This window comes from Rhinolophus sinicus, linkage group LG02 (assembly GCF_036562045.2).
Source record: "Rhinolophus sinicus isolate RSC01 linkage group LG02, ASM3656204v1, whole genome shotgun sequence".
NCBI lineage: Eukaryota > Metazoa > Chordata > Mammalia > Chiroptera > Rhinolophidae > Rhinolophus > Rhinolophus sinicus.
Genome location: NC_133752.1, coordinates 134,876,423 through 134,894,386, shown reverse-complemented (window position 1 = coordinate 134,894,386; position 17,964 = coordinate 134,876,423). Strand labels below are relative to the sequence as shown.

The window sequence follows — 17,964 nt, the reverse complement described above, 5'->3', positions numbered from 1 at the left end:
TAATTTTTATTGGGCTCTGATTTAGGGAAACATCTAAGGATGAATAAGTCTACTTGTTTTTTGTGTGTTTTTTTTACATTAAGATTTGGTTTTTGTTTCCCCCTGATTGACTTCTTGTTGGATTTTAAGCTGATAGCATGACTAAATCTATTTTAGAGGTTTTTCAACACAGAAAATGTGGTGTAAAATGTTTATTCTTTATCATTTATACTGATGTATTCAGTGATTTATTCTAAAAGTGTTTTGAATTTGAGAGACATTATTGTACATGAGTGCCTACTAGTGTGTTAACATGAATTACTTTTCCGTCTTGAAATTTAATTCTGTTGGTAGTCTGTAAAGATATTAGAGATAAACTTATTTAACTTAGTTATTTGCAAATATCAAACAAAATTGGAGCTTTTCCCCAATTAGATTATAATGGAGCTGAAAAATTTCTATCACCTAGTGATGTCCTAGCCGTGCTAATGTTGTAGCGCAACGTGTTCCATGTTTGTGCTGATGCTGGTGTAAACAAACCTACTGCACCAGCCAGTCGTATGAAAGGATAGCACACAGTTACGTATGGTACGTGCTACTTGATGATGATAATGAATAACTGTGTCGCTAGTTTAGGTATTTACTATACTATGTGTGTTTTGGAGTAGTCTCTACTTATGAAGAAAAAGTTTGCTGTAAAGCAATATGCTGTGTTACATCAGCAGCAGCCTCGTATATTTATGTTTACCGGGTCTGTTGATGCATGATTTTCTTTTGTGCTTGATTTACTCTTATATTGTTTTGTACAGCAACATGCTGTGCAAGCTTGTAGCCTAGGTGTGTTTGTAGGCTATACCGTCTAGGTTTGTGTAAGTGCACACTGTTATGCTCCCACAAAGATAATCGCCTAATGATGATTTTTCGGAATGTATCTACGTCGTTAAGTGGTGCATGACTGTAGTTTATTGTACCCTTCCCTCTTTGCTTACCTGTAACTTCCCTGTCCAACAGTGGGAAACCTGGCTCGCACCAGCCACCATCTATTTCACTTTTTGTTTATCTCCAGTATGCATGCATAGTAGTTTCGGAATTATTAACCTATAGCCCTGTGAGGAATTACTTTACCAACTAGAACACAGTGTTTATGTACAGTTATTTCATAGCATACCGTTTTCCAAAGTTACTTAGGTCAGCACTATTTCTCATACCCCCTTTAGTGTGGCTGTGTCAAACATTTGTCATACAGTTAGTCTTTTATGAGGTCTGCATTTCTAACCTCCTGGTTGATTTTTAAAATATGCATACATTCAGGTTCACTCTTTATGTTGTGAAGTGCTGTGGATTTTAATGAACACATGCTTAGTGTCTTATCCATCACTCCGATACCGTATGGAGTAGTTCAATCACTTTAAAAGTTTTCTGTGTGTCTTCTTTTTCATCAATTGTTCCTTACATTCCTCATCACGCCCCTGGCAACTACTGATCTATTTTCTGTCCCTGTAGTTTTGCCTTTCCAGAATGTTAAATGAATGGAAATATTTACCATATAGCTGTTTTGGTCTGAATTCTTTCTCTTAGCAAAATACATTTAAGATTCATTCATGTTGCATGAATTAATAGCTTGTTCTTTTTTGTTGTTGAATAGAATTCTGTTGTATATATGTACGCCATTTTCTTTATTCACCTTTTGAAGGTCATCTTCATTGCTATAAACATTCACGTATAGGTTTTGGTACGAACATAAGTTTTCAGTTCACTTGGGTAAATATCCAGGGGCACAGTTGCTGGGTTGTATGGTAAGTCTGTTTAACTTTCTTAAAAACTGCCCAAATTCTTCCATAGTGGCTATATTTGCCTTCATTTTTGGAAGATATTTTATCTGAATTTAGATTTTTTGGTTGATAGTTTTCTTTCTTTCTGTAGTTTAAAAATGTTGATCCACTCTCCTCTGATGTGCATTGTTTCCGATGAGAAGTCTGCTTTCATTCCTATCTCTGTTTCTCTGTGTAGTCTCCCCGCCTCTAGTTGCTTTAAGATTTCTCTGTCACTATTTTTCAGCAATTTGACTCTATAATGATGAGGTGATTTTCTTGTTCTCTTTGGAGGTTGCTGAAGTTCTTGAATCTGTGAATTTATAGTTTTCATCAAATTTAAGAAAAATTTAGCCATTGCTTTTTATCCTTCCCACTCTTTCAGTCCCTCTAGTTACATTAACATTAGACTGCTTGGTATTGCCCAACAGTTCACTGTTTCTCGTGGTATTCTCACATTTCCTTTTTTTTTTTTCCTAGTCCCTTTTCTCACTGTGATTAATTTTTCTATTGCTTTGTCTTCAAGTTCATTAAACTTTTCTTTTGAAGCATCTAATCTATCCAATGCATATCCTATCCAATGCATGTTTCATTACAGATACTGAGTTTTTATCTCTAGATCAATTTGAACCTTTTAAAAATCTTTTAACTTTCAAACAATTATAAACTCATAAGAAGGTGCAGAATAGTACAGAGAAGTTCTGTGTGCCCATCTATCTTTTTCCAGTCATCTTCCTTTATACATGACAATATATGTCATCAACTATAATGAATTATTAGAACCAGAAATGGGCATTATATAACTAATTAGACTACAGATCTAACATTATTTAATGCTGGAGTTTGCTGTGTTATTTTAAATATTGTTGGGCTTTCTTTTGGGGTGCAGTTGTGATACTTAGAATTAGCTTGATCATTTTGAGGCTTGGTTTTAAGCATTGTTAGTGCTGGTCCAGAACATCCTTATTATAAAGCTTATTTGGTTTCATCGATAAGACATTCATTACCTTATGAACTCTATTTAATACCCCATGTGTTAAGAGATCCTACTCTGGTTGATGGAAACATGAGCTCGGGTGATTTTTCATACTACTACTACTTTTCAGAGGCTTTTCTCCAGACTCTCAGTAGTTTTTTTCGCATGCACTCACAGATGATTACTCATCTAAAATCTGGAGAACAGTCTTTCTTCCTGATCTTTGGAGCGCTTTGTCTCTAACGCTTTCTTCTCTCCATTTGCTCTGCAAATTCTAGCTGCCTTGGTGTCTCCTCTAACTCTGAACTCTTAATTCAGTAAGGAAAGGGCTCTGATTGGGTTCCACCTCACCTCTCCCTGTGTTTTAGCCTCATAGCTCTGCAGGTGATAGGGCTTACTTCATTTGTTCTTTGCTCTTGATCTCTGTCCTGAAATGACATCCAGTGTTTGAAAGTTATTGTTTCATTTTTTTCTTATTATTATTTTCTGGTTATTTAAGGTAGGATAAATACAGTCTCTGCTTTTCCATCTTGGAAGGCATCCCAGCTTTATAGAAAATTTCATTTTGGTTTTGTAAATATTTGTCTTTTCTGGCTTTTTCAATGTTTGTAGGACTTTTGGGGAAACCAGTGTATAAATTTAGGCAGCTAGAGTGCATGTTCTTTCATGCTTGCTTCTTTTTGCATACATTGTCTCACATATGTACTCACATCCTCTTTCATCGATTGTGCGTCCTTTCATTCGAAATATGACAGGTATCAACACAATCCATTCCTGAACATTTTAACTTAATACAAGATAGTGGTGACAGTGTTAGCTTTTCACGTCACCTGGAAGAAAATAAAGTCCTTTCATTCCTTTTTCTTCGTTTGCTAAAAGGAGGTAATGGTTCTTAGTTATTTTTCAGTATAGAATGTTGATTCCTATGTTGGTTAAAACATATAGTTTTTGTTGATTGAAACCCTAAGCCATGAAATATTTCAAGTTATCCTAAGAGGGGAAACAAAAGAGACAAGCAAAAACAAGATTTCCCTTTGTACTAAAATCCATAGTATTCCAAAGTTAATATTTGTCTTTTATCTGGTAAATTTACAGGTTAAATATTAATTTTTGTTTTTAATTAAGATATTTAGTGTATCTTTTTTACATAGGTGGATTATACTGTTGAAAATGGCCTTGCCTGGTTTTAGACTTGTAACTTTTGTTGAAACTAGTATAATTTGAAGAAAATACATGGACTTTAAACTTATTTAGGACGGAAAACATTCTTATTCTGTAATGAAAAACTGAAATTTTATACTATTTTACATTGAATTCAGAGTTGCCATGAATACATTAATAGTAAGGCAGGTACTTTTTTCAAGCCTATTAATATTATAAAACACTAACATTAAAACAGGGTTACTGTTGTTTAGGGGATGCATGATAAAATAGTTTTGCTCTCATTTTGTGACAGTCATGAACATTTAAATTAGAGCTGAATGTGTGTCATTTAACTATTCTTGGACATCCAATTCACTTGATTATTTTTCTTTACGAATAACCTAATTCCTTGCTAGATGGTGAGGATTACATTTATAGCAGTAGATACACGTAAGGTTTTAAAAGCATTTCTCCTTTGTTATTTTTGAGAGAAACATACTTAATTCCAACGGTACGTATAAATTTGGTAATGAGCACTTACGTTTTTGCCATAGAGTCAGGAATCTTAAAATATTTCATCAAGCGTATACAGTTGAAGATTGTCAAAACTAAGTAAAAGTATAGCATTCACTAACTTTGTGATCAAACAAATCAGGAGACAAAATACAGGTTTCCATTGCGTGGATTCTTTTATAAACTTTAACGATATTTATTCTTAATGGTTTGTTTTCCTTGAAAACATTTTCCGCTGATTAGATTGCTTTTTAGAGGTAATCCGTGTGTGTGTGTGTGTGTGTGTGTGTGTGTGTGTGTTTGTGTTTTGGTTTTAATGAAATTGATTGATGCTTTTTGTGAATTTAAATTAGATGGTTTTATTATCCTCTATCAAAGTAAATTTTGTATAATGTTAAACAATTGCTCTAAATTTGAACGTCTGTTTAGTGGTTAGCAACTATTGTTAGATCAATGCTTACTACTTCCCGAGGGTAAACATTTTACTAAAACTTAGGTGAGAGACGTTTGTCTTAAAAATGTATGCTTACAGATTCTTTGCAGATACCACTTTAAAATTTTTGATGTCTCATTTTCAGTTGACACTTTTTTAGCATCTCTAGTGACTATCACCTCTGCTTCAGTGATTTTTTTTTTTTTTTTTTTTTTTTTTTTTGCATCTTGATGCGCACAGTGCCTAGTCATTTTGGACGTAACTTATCTCTGTTCAGGTTAAGAAATGAACCCCATTATTTTTCTGCCCTAGTGTAATAAAGCAGATTCTATTCGAACATGCATGAGATTGGAGGATTGAAGGACACAGGCTTCAGAAAGTTGACATTTGTTGCTCCTCTTATTTTAATAGAATACTGAGTTAGGTTTGCATCTACTAATCATCATAAAAACATATGTATTTCATCTTATGGCATAGGGATAAACATAAATTGAATGAATGCAATGTAAGTAAGCAAGCCTTTGAAGGAGAGGGATTTGAAATTAAATGACAGAATCTGAATTAATTAGATATATTTATTTACAAGTTTTTGATACCACTCCATTTTTATTTATAAGTTTTTTTTGTGTGTGAGGTCTGGCGGACAGTATAGAAATGGGAAGAGTTTTTCATGTTTAATAATTTCTGTCTCAAATAAAGTATGTCCGCCAGTCTAGCCCTCCCCCAGATGATTTGAGAGGAAGATCTGGATGTTAAAAAAGCACACTGTGTTTTTGTTTATTTTCTGTGTATCATATTAGATATTTTTGCTACTGTTCATATGTTTACATGTTAGTAATTTTGACGGCTTTTGGATAATTCCACTCTAGAGGGAGAACTGGTGGGCGGTCCCTCCTGTGACACGACCCTTGAGTGACAGTTCTGTTTGATTGCCTCCAGTACTGTGAGGAAAGGACACGACTCTATGGTGAGGACTGATGGACATACATTATCTGAGAAAAGAAACTACCAGGTAAGATCAATTTTCTTTTTCTTTTTCTCTATTGGTCCTATAGCTACATTGAACTGTTTCATGTGTTGTATTTAACTGGAACCAGCAGATTGGATATACCTCATTTTGAAAATTTTGGGTTATAATTTAAAATATATATATATTAGATTTGACAGTTGAAATAGTTGGGAACATTTTTTCAAAATAGAGCATGCTTATAATAAATGTATATTCTCTTAGTGTCAAGACAAATTTTCTGGTGTGTGTGTGTGTATATATATGTGTAGGTGTATATATACACACATATATATATGTCAAAACTTAGATTATCTGATACACAATTTATAACTTCATGGCGGGATTCAGACCTAGTGTCCCATAAAACATAAAGTGTTGATTGCTTTTACGCATATTATTCCTGGAAGACTAAACCTGAAATCTTACGCTATATTCAAGGTAGTGGAGAATCACAGAAATGTTGACAAAATTGGTTAAAGTATAGAAGAAATAGAAATGAAAATCCCAGGATTTTTGGAAATTGTCATTCACTTGCAGTGAATTTTCAGAAATTTGTCATTCACTTGCAGTCTTTATGATGCTAGATTCTTGTTTTCTCATTTATTAAGTTAGTTATTATCCACCCCCTATGTAGTGTGTAAAGATGCTGAACGGGTAGTTGAAGTGTAATATTCCTGTTTTCTTTCTGAGCTTTTAAAAGAAGTTGAATTTTAAAGGTAGTGCTATTAATAGTGATTAAAAGAAAACATTTGAATATAATTTTTTCAAAGAAAATCTGCTTTATTCATTTGATAATTCATTATCATATTATGTATGATTCAGAATATAGAATATCAAGTAGGAATAAGCTTTAGACTTTCTGCACAGATACATACGTATCCAACCCACCCACCAATTTCATTTCTTCTAGGCTGTGAAGGCAACTAGTGTAATGGCAGCAGCTTTGGTTAATCTGCTAATTATTTGGTTAATCTGCTAATCATTAATTTTAGCCCAGTTAATTTTTTCTTCCCTCAAACTGTAAAAGTGAGCAGTGGAGAAAATTGTACATGCATATTCATGGTGTAATAACAGAGGGCCTTTGCTTATAAAACTTAGGTTCTGGTTTGGGCACTGCCCCTTATAAAAAATAGTGTCACATTTAACCTTTCCAGAGTTTGACCTACTTGATATCTAAAGTTTCTTGCCAGAGCATTTTGATTTTAATAAGCCAGAGTAAGCTGTAGCTATGAGGAATCAGTTCTCCCTGTAACCTTTTCTGTTCTGAATGGTTCTTCTAGGCTTTACCAACATGACCTTTGCTAAATGTTTATACTTGCTATAGCTCTTCATGTTTCACAACCACTTCCAACTACCTTGACTTGTAAGATTTTAATTGGTCACACCACTTGGGTTGTTACATATTTTGATAGGTTCTTGGTAAATTATTTTGAGAATATTGTGATTCTAGGTTATGTGGCTTTTAGGTGCTCATAAACCAGTTTGCAGAGAACTTTGTATCATTACATGGGATGGTTAATTTACTTCATGGAATCATATTAATATAGATTGCAAAATTTTCGTCTAAGGGAATAAAATGAGATTATATTTTGCACATGGAGAGATTTCCTAATTCCTGTTCATTCTACTCTAAAAATAGTTTATTGTTCCAGTCACATTATTTACAAATAATCCATGTTTTTGAGATTACTTGAAAAATGCATTCTTGGTTAGTTTTAAGGCTAAAAATATTTTTCCTTTTCTCTTTTATTGTTGCTTAGTGACACGTAATGCATGTTGAAATATCCTTGGAAACTGGTTTAAATCTTCGTTGTAAAATTATTTTATTTTTGAAGCCTCTTCTCAGAAATACATGTATAGAAATCTAATTTCTTATCTGATATTATGATGAATATATTGAGAGCATATGAGAAATTCAAAGGAACATTAAATAAATCACATATTTGTATTGGTAGTGTTAAGAGTTCATGTTAATATATGCTGAGTTAAATGATTTGGATTTTTAAAAATTCCATTTGGAAGAATTTTACTGCTGTTTTTCATGGAAAAAGTAGGATTTCTTTGTATCCATGCTGATACTCATTTTAATTTATCTTTGGGGGCTTTTGTTTTTGGAAAGCAGTTGATGTCTTATAGTGATGTTTAAACAGCCTTATAATAATAAGCTAATACTCCAGGGTTTAGTAAGAATACTATTTCTCCAATTCTGATTTCCTTATAGACTTGATTAAAGCCTTAGTAATTTAGTTCAGGAAGGTGCATTTCCTCAGCTTTGTGCTAAAAGCTAGTGACTTTCAAATAGGTATTGGTTGAAGTATTGATTTTTATACTGGTATCTACTTTGTGTGTTTCATTTCTTACCATAAATTTAAGCCTGGTTAAGTTTTTGGAGTTTGACTAGAGTTGTTGAAGTTTATTTGCATAGATAGATTGACATATATTAAGGTAAAATAATTTAATTATTTAAATGGTTCATCGTTCATTCATTTTTGGAAGGATTATCAAGTTTCTTTCAAGGAATTGTAATTCCAGTTTCTTGCCAAATTTATATTCCTCTAATTTACTCCATCTATGAGCATGCACAAATCTAACCATGTTAACTACCAGTTTAACTTATCAGTGGCTTTTCTTCTCTCATAATAAAGCCATGCTGACCCCTCCCTTTCCAGTGTTTCTCCTCTCACTCTATAGTGAGTTTATGCATTTAGTGATACAAAATTGCTTTAAGTAGTCTCGTTACCATGTGCTTTTGTAGTGGTAGCCTTTACTTGTTTTGGTTCCTCTTCATTTAATGCCTCACTTTTCTTCATATGATTTAAGAATTAGATGTCAGTAGATCCAGAAGCCATTCTTTGATGGGCTCAGTGCTCCGTTATCTTGCTTTCATAACCTTAGTGTTTACCCTTAGACGTTGGCAGTTATCTGTTTGTCTTTGTCTTTCTGTAGACTTGTGCTGCCCAATACTGCAGGTACTAGCAATAAGTGGCTATTTAAATTAAATAAAATAAAAAATTATGTTCTCAGCCACATTAGCCACATTTCAAATGCTCAGTAGCTACATACTGTTAATGGCTACCACATTGAACAGTGCAGATGTAGAACTTTTTCATGCTTTCAGAAAATTGTGTTGGACAATGCTACTACATGTTGTAAGCTTGAAAACGGGAACCATATCTATTTATTTTGGTATTGCCAGAATCCAGCATGGTTTGGGGTACAGAATAGTTATTCAGTGCACGTTTCAATAAAATTAAATAAAACAATGAAAGAATTGAAAGGAAGAAACTGCAAAGTGTGCTGGGTAGCATACTACTGGTATTTCCAAGATTTTTAGATGTTACCCTGAATGGAACTTTTTAATAAGAGATCATTAATCACATCATATACTGACTAGTTCAATACATTATCTGTAAACTGGATCTAATGCATTCCAGTTCCTATGTTTCTGAAGAATACCTCATAATATAAAATGCCACACTGACTTTGTGGAATATAGTATGTCAGAGAACTATGGCAGTGATTGTATTGCCATTTCCTTCTCCCTCCCCCACCACTAAAAATTTTATTTCCTTTTTATTCATCTTTTAAATCATAGAAGTAATAGATACTCATGCTAAAACTTTGAAGAAAAATACAGGAACATAAAATAGAACCTGAAAGTTTATCTTCGCAGCTTTCCTTTTGTTTAGCGTGTATCTTTTCATATCTTTTCTAGTGGTTATATAGGTGCAAATGTGCAAATATGATTTGTTGTCTTTGTTTTTAACAAATACTGTTTTTCTGCAGCTTGCATATTGTACTTAATGGGAATGTTTCCATGTCCCATCCTTCCCGTGCCTCCTCTAGAAGTAATCACTAGTTTACATTTTGTATTTCATTCTTTTTATTAGTATATTTTTATTACATGTGTTGTCAGTATATACAGGTACATCTTTGTGTTTGGCAATTATTTGGAAAGGGGTACACTATCTTCAGTTATTTTGAATGGAAAAAGAAAATTAGCCTACCTGAAATCATAAACAATTTTCCAGATATTGCAAGAATACTCAACACTTATCTGACAATTCACCAAGGATTTCTGCATAATACAAAGCATTTAAAACATGTTACTTAATTATTTAACACATAGAAATGTATCGGTATGTTTCCATTCAATATGGAAGAGTGTTATACAGTACTGCATACAAATTACATTTTTTGTTTTGAATTGCAATAAAAGTGTAATGTAAATAAGTAATGCAGTAGTACCACATTTCTTGAATTCTAAGTTTATACATTATTGAAAATTTTTATCTTCTGTCAGAATGCATCTAACAACTGATGGTATCTTATAGTCATAGTTGTAACATAGTAGCTTCTAATATAAAAACAGCACAAGCATCAAAGCATTTTAGAATTTGTGATACCATAAAGTATGTTAAAGATACGTGATAAACATAAAGAATACTTAAGATGAATAAGAATTTTTAAAAAATGAATACTTAACGATTCAAGAGTTGACTGAGTAGATCCAGTGCCTAGGACAGAAAGATGGAGGCTTTCCTCATTGTTGATGTTGGGTGTTGGGTGAAGGTGTTGAGGAAGGAATTAGTCCAAAAATAAATGCCTGAAACCAGCCAACTGGTTCACAATTTGCTCTTGAAAGGAACTCTTGAAAACAAATGGCTGTGACTTATTGTCTGTAGCAGAGATGAAGCAAGAGATAAGAAGAACTCAAAATGGATGACTAAGCTGTCTTCAGTTGCAGTTACACAACTGCTAAAATGAGATTGCTCTCAAATTACACATTCAGATGTGATGCTCCTGTTCGTGTCATGATCCACATTATCAGCGATAGAAGTCGTTTGGGCTCCATGACCTAGTTTTAAAAAAAAAAAAAAAATTTAATATTTGTCATTCAGGGCTCCTCTTTTTCTTCTTCCTCTGGCAAACCAAGAACATCAAGTCAAATGAATTCCCAGGTTCCTCATTGGTTGCCTTATAATTACATGAAGCTAACAATGTTAGCCTTTTTTTTTGAATGCATTAAACGTTCTAATACTTTTTTTCCCGTATCTTTTGAATTCATCAAATGAGGTGACATTTTTTTCCCAGAAAGCAAGTTTCACCAAGACACATAGTTTATGGCACCCTTAGTGTCTTAGTAATTTTTTCACAGTACCCCTGTGCCAAAAAAAGTACTAACAGCTCTGCTATATTAATTCGGTCCAAGCCACTTACAGTAGCAGTTCACATGCTATCTGACAGACACTGCTGTGTTTCCCCAAGAAGATTTAAAATATCTGGTCTTTTGGGAAATGAGGCCCTAGGCTTGTACACATGAAATATTGTATTCTCTTTTAGAAAAATATTTTATGTTTAAGCAGTTTGCTTCAATCATGAATATGGCATGTATGTATTAAATAGAAAGTTAAAACATTAGTAAAAATATTTCTGTGAATCAGAGAAAATACGGAAGCAAAGTTATCTTTTAAAATCTAATCTAAAGCCTTGCTTCGATTCTAGGATGATTGCAGTGATAGTGGCAGCTTAGGTTTTTGTTTTGTTTGTTTGTTTTATCTTTCTGAATTTCTACATAAAGATAGAACAACTAGGTAGTAAAACATTTGTAACAAAAGTTGGTAATGAGTTACCCCATGAACCCCAAATATAAGCAGGTGAGAACTAATAAAATAAAAAGATATGCATTTATCAGTTTTTGTGCATAAGAAAGCAGAGAGAAGCATTGGGGGGTCTGGACCTGCAACTGGAAGCACCTCAAAGTTGTGAACAGCCAGTTTGAAAGTGGTCAGCGTGATTAGCCAATTGTAAGTCGGCCGAGGGTTTTTGCCCACTTTATGAATTAGATCAGCTAAGGGACCCATGGTGAGGCCCAAGTGACTGGAGCACCCTTACTCTGTGACCTTTCAAGACTGACCCACCAGGCTGCCTTCCGCCCTGCTGAGGAGAAGTTTCTGGGTGAGATCAAAGGAATATAGGGACCACAGAGACCGAGGGAAGCGAGGTCCAGATAAAAGTGGGAGAGGGGAACAGAGCTAGAAATCTCAGAAAACAAGCAATGGTAGTTTTAAACACTACATGAAGACAATAGAAGAGGGAGTTTCATGAAGTTAGAGAAGTTTTCTGAACCAAGCCATGTTCTCAGAATTGAGGAAAATTAAATTCACAAAAGGTCTTCCAGGAATATGTTTAGGGGTGTTTGTGTCAATTTGGAGTCCCATCAACAGTTTTCATATTGATCTGACATTTTATAATCTCAAATTTTTAATGTTTGTAAATTTATTGAGGTTGTGTTTAAGACATATTTCTCTATTGAAATTAAGTAAATGAAGAAATTTTCTTGTATCTTTTTAAAAAATTTTTTCTTTTTATCTTTCATATTTACATTTAATCCATCTGAAATTGATTTTTATATATGGTGTGAGTTAGGAGTCCAATTTCCTTTCCTCGGCATACAGATAATCAGTTATATCGGCATCATGTATTGACTTGTTCTGCCTTCCTCGACTAATCAGCAGTGCTAGCTCTGTTGTAAATCGAGTTCTTTTATAGACCTGGGTCTCTTTTCTTATATCTCTATTCTGTAACGTTGATGTGTTTGTTTATATAAGCCTGTACCAATACCATTTTTTCGTAATTACTATAGCTTTGCGTTAAATTTTCATGTCTGTCTGCCTGTCTTGGTCTTCACAAGTGTCTTTCTTGGCCTTTTTTTCAATGACAAACTTGGAATATGAAAAAAAGTGCTGTCTATAAAAGTAGAGTTGCATTGACTTTTTTTTTATTTGAGGAAGAATTAATGTGGTTACGTTATTCTTTCTTTCCCTGAATTCATGTATTATAGTCTCCTGTATTTTCTCTCAAATTAAGTTTCATTTATTTTTTAAAATAATGAATGTACAAGTCTAGTCAGATTGATGCATAAGTACTTTTCTGTTGCTTTTGGGGGGCTTAAATAGTATTTTTAAAATTAACATTTTATAGGTGTTATATTGACATACAATTGACTTTAAATTGATATTAATGTTGCCATACTTTTCTATTAAAATTTGTCTGTAGGTTCTTTAGGGACTTTTATGTAAAACAACATCATTTGGAAATTGCCATTTTGATATTTCCTTTATAATTTTTATAACTTAAAATTTTGAACTCTCTAGTACTTCTGCTATAATGTCAAATAGAAGTGTTACTAGTAGAAATATTTTTCTTGTTGCTTGTCTTCCAAGCTTTAAGTGTCACCAATAAATATGTTTGGTGCAGGAATTTTTTTTGTAGATATACTTTACCAGGATAAAGAAATTATTTACAATGCTACCTTATATTTTTTTCTCTGCAGCACCTTTTTCATTCTTAAGGTTGTTTATTTGCCTTTTCCCCTTATTTATCAGTCTTGCTAGGGATTTCTTTATTTTTTGTCTTATATTAAACAGTTTATATTTCTTTTTGTTTCTTAGGGTAAGAGGTTTTGCTATTCTTTAATTTTTCTTTTTTTTTTTAAAGATTTTATTGGGGAAGGGGAACAGGACTTTGTTGGGGAACAGTGTATGCTTCCAGGACTTTTTCCAAGACAAATTGTTGTTCGTTCAGTCTTAGTTGTGGATGGCACAGCTTAGCTCCAGGTCCCGTTGACGTTGTTAGTTGCAGGGGGCACAGCCCACCATCCCTTGTAGGAGTTGAGGAATCGAACTGGCAACCTTGTAGTTGGGAATCGAACCGGCAGCCTTCGGCATTAGGAGCATGGAGCTCCAATCCCTGAGCCACCGGGCCGGCCCTATTCTTTAATATTAAGTGTTTTTAGTTTTCCAAACTTACAAGGTTTTTCTAGTTCTTTTTCTGTTGCTGATTTCTCATGTAATTTCACTGTAACTAGAGAATGTGGTTAGTATACCAGTTTGTTTATATACTTGAACAAAATGCATGACCATTTGGCGGGTGTACTGCTTTATTTCACTCCATTAGATCAAGTTTGTTAATCTTGTCTATGTCTTCTGTACCCACACATTTACCATTAGTAGCCACGTATTACCATTCATTCTTTAGATGTGGATTCCAATATGTCCTCTTTCATTTCTTCAATAATTTTACATAGTTTTGTGTTTAATGTGTGATAAATGCAACAATTGGAAGTTGTCACAGATCATTCTAATGTCTTGTTTCTGCTTGTTCTCATTTATGGCACCTTGTTTCTTTGTGTGTATGTTTGTCATTTCATGTTTCTTAGAACTCTGAGGAATTCTTTGATGACTAAGTGTAGGGACATTTCCCCCCAAAATTTGTGTTTGCTTTTGCCAGTACCTATGATACCACCAATTGAGGACCAATTAAAAATATAACGTTGGCTTGAGATTGCAGTCCACACAGATAGCGTAAATTTAGGTTGGTTTATGGCTTTAGATTCTCAAGGGATTTTCTTCACCTCCTCTGCCTAGCATCGAAATCAAGACCATCAAGAATTTTTGGTGTCTTCTTCACTAAGAGGTTATTATAATTATATTGTACCCTTTTAAGGTGCCAACTTCATGTAAAAGTCTTTTAATTGCTTTTCTACCTTGGACAACTTGCCCTTTGATGACATAACCGTGTGGCTTCTCTGAATTCCAACTTTTACTTTGTTTTTTTTTGGGGGGGTGGGGAGTTGTATTTCCGTCCTTCCCTACCTTCCAAGCTCAGCAATTCATTTAAAAATAAAATGTATTCTTTGTGTTAGTTTTCACTAATATTTTGTTCACACTGAATCCCATCCAAGAATAATGCCTGGTATATGCTCAGTAGATATTTGTTGATTGGCTGAATCAGTATTTCATGGAGCATTTTTAGTTGGTTTTGAATGGAGCATTTTGGGATTTTTTAATAATCTGCCATACTACCAGAAACATGTATCTTTTTTTTGGGGAGGGTGAATATTGGGGCACAGTGTGTTTCTCCAGGGCCCATCAGCTCCAAGTTGTTGTCCTTCAGTCTAGTTGTGGAGGGCGCAGCTCAGCTCCAAGTCCAGTTGTCGTTTTCAATCTTAGTTGCAGGGCATGCAGCCCACCATCCCATGTGGGAGTTGAACCAGCAACCTTGTTGTTGAGAGGATGCGCTCTAACCAACTGAGCCATGCGGCCATCCCTCCAGAAGCTCAGCGGCAGCTTGTTGTCTTCAATCTAGTTGTGGAGGGTGCAGCTCACTGGCCCATGTGGGAATCGAACCGGCAACTCTGTTGTTCAGAGCTCACGCTCTGAGCCATCCGACCGCCCCCCAGAAACATATATCTTAATCATTCTTTAGGTCTCAGCTCAAGTTTCACTTCTTAAGGGAAGCATTTTCTGATTAGACCCGTGATATATTCTCATTGTTCATTATAATTGGAAGGGGGGGTATAATTTCCACTTTTTATTGTCATCCATAATTTAAAATGTTTGGTGGTTCTTTTTTCCCCCCATTCTTTTTTGTTTCTTTCCATCCCTTCCCTTCCTTTTCTTTTTTCTCCCCTTTCCTCCCCTCCCCTCCCCACTCCCTCCCTGTCCTGTTCCCTCTGTTCCCCCCCCCCGCCTGCCTCCTTCCTTCCTTCCCCACCTTTTCACTCTCCTCTTCTTTCATTACAGTGTCAATTTCCTTCTACCTGAAAGACTTAATTTTTTGGGGTTTTTTTTTTTTTTTTTTCAAACGGATGACATAGGCAAAATTATTTGAAGTCACTTTTTGAGGAATTTCACATGTTGCGAATCCTTCCGCTGCCTGTCATCTTAGTTCCTCCAAAGTTTGAGTCATACTTTTCAAGATAGAATTTCTGCTTAAACCACAATTGTAATATCAGTCTGCAGTACTTTTTTCTTGATCTCCACTTGAATGTGGACATACTGATGACATACTTCAAAAATTTCCCACCTGCTGTCTTTGGAATCCAATTTCTTGAAGCAGTTTGCCTTAGGGCCACTTTGAGGGTCAGACTAGATGGATCTGCCTGGTCCTCAATTTCAGACACCCTCTAAACATGAATAAGTTTCATAGTCACCCCTAAGCTATCACACCCTAGAATAGTACAGATCTTTGGGATATATCAATATCTAACATTAAAAAAAATGACTAGTAGATCTTTCATACTTTTAGCATCTCTATTTTGTAGTTCTTTCCCACAAACCTAACATATAGTTCTATGAATAAAGCAAAGTACTTATTTACTCTATGAAGCACTTCCAATGATGTGGGTCTACAGAAGAAGTCCCATCAGGATAGACCTAAACTAAAAAAAATATTTTGTAATGCATTTTTGATGGTGATGAGTTCTTTTAGGCCTTGTATGTCTGAAATCTTTTATTTTTGGAAGATTTACTGGTATAGAATTCAAAGTTGACAGTTTTTTTTTTTGTTTTAGTACATTAAAGACTTTGCTCCATTGTCTCTGACTTAGATCATTTCCGACAAAAAGTCTGATGTCATTTTTATCTTTATTCCTCTTTACATTCTTTAATTCTCTTTAGTTTTTCTCTCAGTATTAAATTTTTTTGTCATTGGTTTTAACATATTTTCATTATGATGTATCTTGGTATAATATTCTTTATGGCTTTTGTGCTTAAAGATTTCTTGAGCCTCTTTAATATGTGTTTATAGTTTTTATCAAATTTGGAAATTTTATTATCCATTATTTCTTTAAATATTTATTTTGTCCCTGTTCTACTTTGGGGACTCCAGTTGCATAAGTATTATCATCTGGAGTTCCCCATTTCATTTTTTTAATTCTTTTTTCTCTTCATGTGTTACTTAGGAAATTTTTTTAAGCTCACTGATCTGTTTTTCATCATGCCAGTTATTCCACCTTTTACATACAAAATGTAGTTTTATAATAGTTTTAATGTCATTGTCTATTAATGTTATCATCTGTGTCATTTCTGGGTCTGTTTCTATTGATTGTTGGTACCCCCCCCCCTGTGTTTTATTTTACTGCTGCTTTGCATGCCTGGTAATTTTTACTTCAATGCCAGTCCTTAGAAATTTTACCTGTTCAGTGCTATATATTTTTTGTATTTCTGTTACTATTCTTGACCTTTCTGGAGACACAACTAAGTTACTTAGAAACTGAGCCATTTGACACTTTTTAAAATTTTCAGTTTTGTTAGATAGAACCACAGTAGACTTTAGGGCTAATTTTTCCCAACTACTGAGGCGTACTCTTCTAAGTACTCTACTAATGCCCTGTGAATTACAAGGTTTTTTTACTCTGACTTGTAGGAATAGCCCTGTGTGAGCCCTGGAAATTGTTTTCACTATCTCTTCACCCAGCCTCAGGTAGTTTCCTCACATACATATACGCTGATCAGTACTTAGCGTAAGACTCAAGAGGGATTCTTTACAACTCTTTCTCTTTGCAGCTCACTCCTGTCTGGTACTGTAGCCTTTTCATTCTAGCTGCCTTGGCCTACCCAGACATTCAGCTGCACTTCCTCAATTCACAAAGATTTCTGGGCTCCCCGGTCTCTCCCTGAATTACAACCTGGAAATTCCTTCAGTCTGTAAGCAAGGGCAGTTGTAGGGCTCACATCAGTTCTTTCTCTTCTCTAGAGGATTGTTGTCTTGCATTGCCTCGTGTCATATGTCTGAAAATGATTGTTTTATATATTTTGTGAATTTTTAGAATTGCAGGTGGGGGCGGGGAGTGGGTCCCTCCTACTCCATTTGGTTGGAAGTAGAAGTCCTAAGGTTCATTTTTTAAAATTATGTTTTGGTTGAGAAGAATGGAAAAGTATTCCTGATAAAGAGCTTTTGTGTCAGTATTCCGTCAAGGCTTGACTGCTTTCTTTTGTGTAAAACACTATGTGGTATGCAATACACAGAAGTATTACAGCTGTTCATTACACCTTAAGGTCATGTGTAAAGAAACATAAAACAGCACAAGTCAGTAAGTAACCCTTCGTTCCTATGTGGAGTCATCATAGCCTTGAGTCTGTTTTACCTAAATCAAAAAATTAGACAATTTCCCTTAAATTCCCTCCCTCAAGATTCCTCAGAATCTATTAGACCTGTAAATAGCCATTTATCTTCTTAGCTGAGTAATAATTTTACTAATTAATATTCCTCACTGCAAAAGTCTGTGTTCTGTAGCATAGAATGGTATATTATC

At 34.4% G+C, this 17,964-nt stretch overlaps 1 protein-coding gene and 1 non-coding gene across 9 annotated transcripts in view; one reads left to right on the top strand and one right to left on the bottom strand.

The window, feature by feature from the left end:
• CNOT2 (CCR4-NOT transcription complex subunit 2) overlaps positions 1-17,964 on the top strand; it is a 108,095-nt gene that overhangs the window by 32,510 nt on the left and 57,621 nt on the right. For 4 of the 8 annotated variants that reach the window (XM_019748941.2, XM_019748936.2, XM_019748938.2 and 1 more), the window contains exon 2: positions 5,725-5,867. The exons of 1 other annotated variant lie outside the window; for it this stretch is intronic. In XM_019748941.2, the coding sequence (XP_019604500.1) occupies positions 5,820-5,867 (48 nt within the window). In that variant the 5' untranslated portion in view covers positions 5,725-5,819. The remainder of the gene's footprint in view (positions 1-5,724; positions 5,868-17,964) is intronic. 3 more of the 8 variants (XM_074325421.1, XM_019748935.2, XM_074325422.1) reach the window with 1 other exon arrangement.
• LOC141570283 (small nucleolar RNA SNORA18) lies at positions 15,960-16,090 on the bottom strand. The gene has a single exon (XR_012494288.1). It is a non-coding gene; the product is annotated as a small nucleolar RNA SNORA18 (small nucleolar RNA).